The 9292-nt window shown below is 44.6% G+C and overlaps 2 protein-coding genes across 4 annotated transcripts in view; one reads left to right on the top strand and one right to left on the bottom strand.

The window, feature by feature from the left end:
* Positions 1–1830, top strand: part of RABEPK (Rab9 effector protein with kelch motifs) — a 20875-nt gene extending 19045 nt beyond the window's left edge. For all 3 annotated transcript variants that reach the window (XM_012639733.1, XM_012639734.1, XM_012639732.1), the window contains exons 7-8: positions 1101–1250; positions 1513–1830. In XM_012639733.1, the coding sequence (XP_012495187.1) occupies positions 1101–1250; positions 1513–1805 (443 nt within the window). In that variant the 3' untranslated portion in view covers positions 1806–1830. The remainder of the gene's footprint in view (positions 1–1100; positions 1251–1512) is intronic.
* Positions 1831–3915: 2085 nt separating this feature from the next.
* On the bottom strand, positions 3916–8190 carry HSPA5 (heat shock 70kDa protein 5 (glucose-regulated protein, 78kDa)). The gene is made up of 8 exons (XM_012639731.1): positions 7839–8190; positions 7508–7739; positions 6995–7132; positions 6552–6664; positions 6069–6459; positions 5701–5938; positions 5242–5409; positions 3916–4826 (listed from the first exon to the last, which is right to left on the bottom strand). Exons 1-8 carry the CDS (start codon positions 7958–7960, stop codon positions 4264–4266), a joined length of 1965 nt encoding a protein of 654 aa, XP_012495185.1. The 5' UTR covers positions 7961–8190; the 3' UTR covers positions 3916–4263.
* Between the last annotated feature and the right edge of the window lie 1102 nt (positions 8191–9292).

Genomic DNA, 9292 nt, shown 5'->3' with positions numbered 1-9292 from the left:
TTTTTAAAAATAAAATCCTTTTCTCTTGTGCTGAGGAACTACTTCCTGGCTATTTTTCCTGTCTACACAAATAGTTCTCTAAACCTAAAATCCAGTGATGTCCTGCCTCATTTAAATGCTTATATAGGCAATGGTCCTCGCCTATAATCCCAGCAATTCAGGAGGCTGAGGTGGGAGGATCATTTGAGGCCAGGAGTTCAAGACCAGCCTGGGTAACATAGAAAGACCCCATCTCTAAAAATAATTTAAAAAATTAGCCAGGCATGGTGGCTTGAACCTGTAGTCTCAACTACTTGGGAGGCTGAGGCAGGAAGATCCCTTGAACCCAGAAATTCAAGGTTGCAGTGAGCTATGATCACACCATTGTTCTCTAGCCTGGGCAACAGAGCAAGACACTGTCAATAAATGAATGCATGAATGAATAAATAAATAAATACTTGTTTGAGAAGGTGCAAATATCCCTGAAAAATAGGTTGGAAGTAGGTGCTGAGGCGGTCCATTACAGTATAGAAAACAGGCTTTGGAGCTAGACCTGAATACAATTCTAGCTCTGCCACTTACAAGCTGTAGGAATTCAGACAAATCTTTTTCTCTCTCTAATCCTGTTTGCTTATTTGTAAGAAGAAAGGGGGTAGACAGAAGTAATAGCAATTTCGTAGGGCTGTTAGGAGAAGTGAGCAAAATTTTTAAAATGTCTAGCCAGCACTCACAAAGTTGCTTTCTGAGGAACTGTTAGTGTTTAAAACACACACACAGAACCTTACCTACTTTCTGGAAGTTAATAGTGAACAGTTAAAGGTGGCAGATACAACCAAAGAAGGTCGTATCACATTTCTCAGTATGTGCCAAAGACCACCTACATAAGAGTCACCTGGGACGCTTGCTAATACTCTATTACTGAGCCCCTCCCTCCCTCTGGGACTACCCAATCAGAATTTTAAGCTCCCCCACATAACTCTTACGCACACCTAACTTTGCCATATTACCTCTCAGAGCTCTTCGTGAATGACCTTCGGTGACTGGTTTGCACACTGTAGTAGATAGCTAAATTTGAAACCATATTTTGGCCTATGTTGTGCTAAAACACTTTCTCTTGGCAGGTGACATGAAATGGCAGAAGCTAAGCCCCACTGGGGCTGCTCCAGCAGGCTGTGCTGCCCACTCAGCTGTGGCTGTGGGGAAACACATATACGTCTTCGGTGGAATGACTCCCACTGGAGCACTGGACGTGATGTATCAATATCACATAGGTGAGCAGGTGTCACTCTGGGGTCTTTAAACAAATGTAAACATTCTTTGAAAAGTGACACAGTGCTTTGGTTTTTCAGTTTTGTTGCTCCATATTCTAAATCCAAAGATATGAAAACTAAACTTGTAGGGAATGACATAATTAAAGCAGTAACACTGCCATTAGGTTTTTTCCTCTTATTTTCTGTAAATCAGCTGATATAGTAAATCACTGAGCATTTCTGGAAATTTAACATGGAGCCTTTGTTTTTTCCCCTAACATAGAAAAGCAGCAATGGACCTTGCTTCAGTTTGATACTTTCCTACCCCCTGGACGATTGGACCATTCCATGTGTGTCATTCCATGGCCAGTGATGTGTACTCCTGAGAAAGAAGATTCAAATTCTGTCACTCTGAACTGTGAAGCTGAGAAAGGGAATTCAGCCAACAAAGGAGTAACCCAGAGAGGTGACTCACGTGAGGAAAGCCAGACTGATGTGTTGCTCTGTTTTGTGTTTGGTGGGATGAATACAGAAGGGGAAATCTATGATGATTGTATTGTGACTGTAGTTGACTAATAAAACCTACACTTTTATTCTGTCAGAAAAGTAAAACCTTAGCTGTTTTATACCTGTAAAATATTTTCTGCACTATATATCCACCTTGCTCTTATCTACTTTTTTTAATTTCAAAATATTATGGGGGTACAAATGCTTTGGTTACGTAAATTGCCTTTGCATCGCTGAGTCAAAGCTACACACATGCCCATCCCCCAGACTGCACACTGCACCCATTAGGTGTAAATTTACCCATCCCATCCTCCCCCTGCAGCTGCCCAATCCCCACTCTGATCTACTTTGGAAGGTAAAAAAATGAACTAGATAGTTCAGTACAAATACCTCTATTATAGTATAAAGGGTTTTACCAGCAATACAACCTAGGTAAGTGTGATTGGTCACATTAAATACTACTCATAAAAAGGTTACAGTAGAGTTAGGGTTTACAAAAAGTTTGCAAGGCTGGGCACGGTGGCTCATGCCTGTAATCCTAGCACTTTGGGAGGTTGAGGTGGGAGGATTGCTTGAGGTCAGGAGTGAGACCAGCCTGAGCAAGAGCCAAAAACAGAAAAATTAGTCAGGTGCGGTGGTGGTAAATGCCTGTAGTCCCAGCTACTTGGGAGGCTGAAGCAGATCACTTGAGCCCAGGAGTTTGAAGTTGCTGTGAGCTATGATGACACCACTGCACTCTAGCCAGGGAAACAGCGTGGGACCCTGTCTCAAAAAAATTTAAATTTGTAATAAAAATGTTGCAGAATAATTGCTAGACAGCATAAGCTATAGACATCAGAGTGGATATTTGCCAGTCTTTTTAATATTCAGTAAGTGCCAGGCGCAGTGGCTCACACCTGTAATCCTAGCACTTTGGGAGGCTGAGGTGGGAGGATAGCCTGAGCCCAGGAGACAAGCCTGAGCAAGAGCCAGACCCTGTGTCTACTAAAAACAGAAAAATTAGCCAGGCAGGGCATGGAGGCGCATGCCTGTAGTCCCAGCTACTTGGGAAGCTGAGGCAGGAGCATTGCTTGAGCCCAGGAGTTGGAGGCTGCAGTGACCTATGATGATGCCGCTGTACTCTAGCTGGGGCAACAGAGCAAAACTGTGATCTCCAGGAAAAAAAAAAAGAAAAGAAAAATTTCACCTTTCAGACAGTTGCCCATCTATAAAATACCTATCCTTGGGCAGTATTGGATTTCATGTTAGCACCAGAGAGCCTGCCCTTTATTGATCATACTAATTATTCACCTAGACCATCCCTTTCCTCAGGAAGCCAATCTAAGTAATCTTAAACCTGCCTTTGACCCACAATCACAGTGGAGTTGTATAGTTTCAATGTCACCATCCTAAATCCCACCCTAGTGCCCCTAATGAGGTATTTCAGGGATGGAGATTCTGACACAGCTAGGGTTCAAAACGTATCTTTACATCCTAAAATTATAAAATCCAAGTGTCTAAAGTTAACATTGGTGATTGGGTCACTCTACCAATTCTCGTGAGAATCCAAGCAACTATAAACATCATTAGTAATAAAAAGCTACCATAAAGGCAGTTTTAGAAAGATTAGGGGAAATAGGAAATTTCAAGTTATGTTCAAGAAAACTCTACTTAGTCGGGGGTGGTGGCTTACGCCTGTAATCCTACCACTCTGGGAGGCTGAGGGGGGAAGATTATTTGAGCTCAGGAGTTTGAGATCAGCCTGACGAAGAGTAAGACCCCATCTCTACTAAAAATAGAAAAAAAATCAGCCAGGCATGGTGGCACATGCCTATAGTCCCAGCTACTTGGGAGGCTGAGGCAGGAGGATCGCTTGACCCCAGAGTTTGAGGTTGCTGTTAGCTATGCTGACACCACAGCACTCTAGCCCGGACAACAGAGCAAGACTCTGTCTCAAAGAAAACTCTCTTGGGTACTCAAGTGTCCTCTAAGGTGAACTCCTCTCCCCTTTTCTTAGGCTAATTAAGGCTACGCAAATTCCCTGCAAGTGCTGAATAGAAATGTTTCCTTACCCCAACATTCCAAACCTTTCCCTCTCTCAAACAGGAGTGTGCAGCACACACGAGAATCAAACCTTAAATTTTAGTTAACCTTCCTAATAGATGATTGATCTAATTAGAAGCTTTTCACAAAAATTAGACCAGTGTAAATAACAAACATTTATTGGTGTCACTTATGGTAGAAAAAAGTTCCTACACCAGATGCACATGACCCAATTGTTAAATAGAACATATTCAAGGTGAACACACACCCTAACCCAGCTTTTTTTTTACCCTGTTTTTAAGATAGCCAATTCCTCTTCTTCCCCCACCCCATATGAGCAACTGCTAATGAAAAGCAGTAAACAGCCACTTAGGCTATAGCATTTTCAACTCCACTCTGAGGTGAAGATTCCAATTACATTCGAGACTGAAGTTCTCTCAATTTTTTCCTAACGAAAGTTCCTGAGTCCAGTATTTACAATATTACAGCACTAGGAGATCAGTGTCTACAACTCATCTTTTTCTGCTGTATCTTCTTCACCAGCTGGGGGAGGGCCTGCACTTCCATAGAGTTTGCTAATAATTGGCTGAACAATTTCTTCTAGTTCCTTCTTTTTAGCTTTGAAGTCTTCAATGTCAGCATCTTGGTGGCTTTCCAGCCATTCAATCTTTTCTTCTACAGCTTTTTCCATGGTCTCTTTATCTTCAGAGGAAAGTTTACCTCCCAGCTTTTCTTTATCTCCAATCTGATTCTTTAGAGAATAGGCATAACTTTCCAACTCATTTCTAGTATCAATGCGCTCCTTGAGTTTTTTGTCTTCCTCAGCAAACTTCTCAGCATCATTAACCATCCTTTCAATTTCTTCAGGTGTCAGGCGATTCTGGTCATTGGTAATTGTGATCTTATTTTTGTTCCCTGTACCCTTGTCTTCAGCTGTCACTCGAAGAATGCCATTCACATCTATCTCAAAGGTGACTTCAATCTGTGGGACCCCACGGGGAGCAGGAGGAATTCCAGTCAGATCAAATGTACCCAGAAGGTGGTTGTCTTTGGTCAGGGGTCGCTCACCTAGAAGTTACACACAGAAGAAAAACTTTAGTTAGTTGTTATTGACAAGCATTAGTACATCCAGATCTCTACATTTCAGTCTATTAGGGCCTAAAGTGGCAAGGGCACTTCATCAAGCTGAAAGTGACGGTATTATAGTCTATAAGGACAGCAGCTGGGACTAACAGTGAATTTCATGTTTTAAAGCACTGTGAACCCCTTTCTTGTACTTTAGAAGCCAATTCAGAAGTTATTTTTAATGGAAAAGAGTGGTAAGGAGCTAGATTAACTACTAACTCTATGAAACTTGACACTAGTCAAGGACCACCCCCATCTGAAAATAGCTACTTCTTTCCCTAGCCATTTCAATACAATATATTAAACAAGCCATGTCCTTTTAAAACATACCATGATATTAACATATATAAGTAATTACCTTCATAAACTTTGATCGTAACAGTTGGTTGATTATCAGAAGCTGTAGAAAAGATTTGAGACTTCTTGGTGGGTACCACAGTGTTCCTTGGAATCAGTTTGGTCATGACACCTCCCACAGTTTCAATACCAAGTGTAAGGGGACATACATCAAGCAATACCAGATCACCTGCAAAGGTAAGTCGATAATCAAGTTAACTTCTAATTCCAGTTATTCCCACAAACTGTAAGTTTATCTTTTCCCTCTCGCCATTTGGTTAGGTTCTAAGCACAAACATTTTACAGTGAATTAAACAGCTGGCTAAGGATCTTGAGACTGCCCCAGGTCTTGTCTTCACTATACCCTTTACTAGCTATATGACCTTGTGACTCATATTCTGTTCTTTTCCAAAGCAAAAGCTAATGATGGTTGTCTTGTTAAGCTACTGAAGCACTGTGAAAGATTTCTGTGATGACCCACCTGTATCTTGATCACCAGAGAGCACACCAGCCTGGACAGCAGCACCATACGCTACAGCCTCATCTGGATTTATGCCACGAGATGGCTCCTTGCCATTGAAGAACTCTTTAACCAGTTGTTGAATCTTTGGAATTCGAGTAGAGCCACCAACAAGAACAATTTCATCGATATCTGACTTCTTCAAATCAGAATCCTCCAACACTTTCTGGACAGGCTTCATGGTGGACCGGAACAGATCCTAGGAATAAGATATATGGTTACTGTGATGCCTGTTATACCTAGATGTTGTCTAAATATCTAAATGCGACACGCTAAATTCAGAGAGTCTGATGAGATCTCATAAGAAAAGCAGAAAACAAGGAACATACCATGTTCAGCTCTTCAAATTTGGCCCGAGTTAGGGTCTCAGAAAAGTCTTCTCCTTCATAGAAGGACTCGATTTCAATTCTTGCTTGATGTTGAGAAGACAGGGCCCGTTTGGCCTTTTCTACCTCACGCCGGAGTTTCTGCACAGCTCTATTGTCTTTCCTAACATCTTTGCCTGTTTTCTTTTTGTATAGCTTGATGAAGTGTTCCATCACACGCTGGTCAAAGTCTTCTCCACCCAGATGAGTATCTCCATTAGTGGCCACGACTTCGAAGACACCATTGTCAATGGTGAGAAGAGACACATCGAAGGTTCCACCACCCAGGTCAAATACCAGGATGTTTTTCTCCCCCTCCCTCTTATCCAGGCCATAAGCAATAGCAGCTGCTGTACTGTTAGGAGAATGCAAAAGGAAAAAGCTTGGTCAACAGCTCAGATCTCACCTATTTGGCAAACATGCTACATCCCTGAATTTCACACTTACGGCTCATTAATGATCCTCATAACATTCAGTCCAGCAATAGTTCCAGCATCTTTGGTTGCTTGGCGCTGGGCATCATTGAAATAGGCTGGTACAGTAACAACTGCATGGGTAACCTAAAAGAATAACAAAAGTATATTCTGTCACATGTTTAACCCTTATTTAAAATACAGTCAAACCATTACTTTAGTTTCTAAGCCAGTTTATTGATGAGTGTATGTATGTAATTTTATGCCCATGAAATTGCAAGGATTAAGTGATAACACACGAAAATTGTATAGTATTTTGTTGGTTTACAGTAAAGCTCTAAATAATTAAAAATCTGACAAACATGGATGCTGTTCAAATTAAACATTTTAAAAACGTGAAGACTTCTATACATAACAGCCAACCAAGAAAAGTAATGATAAAAAAGAAACTCTTAACATTGTTCTAGAAATACTTACCTTCTTTCCCAGATAAGCCTCAGCAGTTTCTTTCATTTTAGTGAGAACCATGGCAGAAATTTCCTCAGGAGCAAATGTCTTTGTTTGCCCACCTCCAACATCAACTTGAATGTATGGTTTAGTTTTCTTTTCAACCACCTAATTTAAAGAATGATTTTCAAAGATGCAATGACATTTCAAACTTCAAAAAGACCCACTTCTTCATATTTTGGTTTTAGTCCCTGGGAGCTACACATTGACTAGAAATACTGGTGGAGTATAGATGTCTCATAATAAGACAAACTTCTTCAGTTTTAACCAGTATTTTAATCCTAAACTATCATGGACAGTATTTTTTTGTCAACTGCACTGTGTTAAGTTTTGTAACATGCTAAAATTATTAAATAAGAAGTTATTACATACATAACGGCTATGTCCTTTTTTGTTGGCTCAACATTTTTTTTCATCAGCTTAACTCCACAACTCCCACTACCTCACCCACCCTATATACGGATGAGAAAAACCCAGACGAACCTTGAAAGGCAAGAACTTTATGTCCTGCTGCACGGACGGGTCGTTCCACGTGCGGCCAATGAGCCGTTTGGCGTCGAAGACCGTGTTCTCAGGGTTGGAGGTGAGCTGGTTCTTGGCGGCATCGCCGATGAGACGCTCCCCTTCAGGAGTGAAGGCCACATAAGACGGCGTGATGCGGTTGCCCTGGTCGTTGGCGATGATCTCCACGCGGCCATTCTTGAACACCCCGACGCTGGCGGAAAAACCCGACAGAAGGAAATCAGCACCGCACTTGTCACGCCAGCCCAGAAAGCCACGCCCCATTCTCCCCTTCCACAAGGCCCACTTTTACCAGGAGTAGGTGGTCCCCAGGTCAATGCCGACCACCGTGCCCACGTCCTCCTTCTTGTCCTCCTCCTCGGCCCGCGCTGCGCCGAGGAGCAGCAGCATCGCAGCCACCAGGGAGAGCTTCATCTTGCCGGCCAGTGGGTCACCAGGCAGGCAGGACGTCGCAGGCAATTCTGCCTCAGGCCGCAGCACGGGAGCGTAGCGAGGTTACCGGTGTGAGGGCGGCAGGGGCCCGGAGCCACGAACAAGGCACAGGGCAGTTCTGAAAGGCAGGCCGCGGCGTTTACCCCTTACCCTCGCGAAAAACCTTAGTCAGTCTGGTCTGTGCTGTCTTGGCCGGCGTCTACCGCGCCGTCGCCGACTCGGCTTATATACCCTCCCCCCAGACCCGTCGTGGAGGCCGCCGATTGGTGAAGGCGCTGCTCGTTGGAGGCCGCTGATTGGCCCATGCCACCAAGCTGGCCGCCGCCGATTCGAAGCGGCACCTTCCGCAGCTGACGTCACCTCTACGAACCCCGGGCGGACTCATTGGTGGCTGGTCGAACCTAACAGCGACCAATGGGAGGTAACATCCGCTCCGTGCGCTGGTCCCACTGGTCCAGCAGCTGCCTGTCCCTCGTGCGACCTCTTACCTCGAGGCCGTTTCCGCCGGTAACTGTTCAGATCCCGCCTTCACGTTGGGCCCTAGGGGACCGGCAACGGTCCGGCGCGCCTGGTCCCCTCGGGGGCAGTGGGACCCGAATCCTTTGCTTTTACGCTACCTCTCCCTCTCTCCTCTGTCCCTCATCCCGAAACGGGAAGCGGCTTTCTCCTCCCGGGTTCCATCCCGTCCCAAGCAGTCAGGTCTCAGCCTAGATGCTGTGATCATCTCAGAACACATTTCCCTGCCCTTCACAGCCACCGTCCATACTATCTTGTCCGAGGCTCTAGGCCTTTCATTGCTTACAGGTGTGCAGTCATTGAGCTGGGGCCTGGTCTGGGCTCTGTTCGGCTGTGAATCGTGGCCTCTCCTGGCCCGTTATGTCGCCCCTGCACCCTTGCCCAGCCATCCATTCCAGGCCCTTCCACATTGCCCCTGCCCCACGGTAAGCCACAAAAACAGGCCTGGCCAAAGTAATTGCCTCTTAGCTTTCGGTCCCCTCCTCACTATGGCATCCCTCTCCTGACGAGTTTACTAATGCCAGTACTCCCACCCTGGGAAGCATACTTTCTCTAGCCTGCTGCCCCTCCTCTGCCCATGGTTTCCCTTTGTGGCTCAGGTTATCATTTGCAAGGCCTTCCTCATCCCTTATTCTTGATAACCTATCTTCACTCCTGGAAAAGGTCTGGTGTACCAAACACATTTTGATAGACAAAAATCGTCTTGATAGGCCGGGCGCGGTGGCTCACGCCTGAAATCCTAGCACTCTGGGAGGCCGAGGCGGGCGGATCGCTCAAGGTCAGGAGTTGGAGACCAGC

Source organism: Propithecus coquereli, unplaced genomic scaffold (genome assembly GCF_000956105.1).
Source record: "Propithecus coquereli isolate 6110/MARCELLA unplaced genomic scaffold, Pcoq_1.0 Scaffold142, whole genome shotgun sequence".
Classification (NCBI taxonomy): domain Eukaryota; kingdom Metazoa; phylum Chordata; class Mammalia; order Primates; family Indriidae; genus Propithecus; species Propithecus coquereli.
Note: the sequence above shows the minus strand (reverse complement) of the source record. Positions and strands in the feature narration are given on the sequence as shown.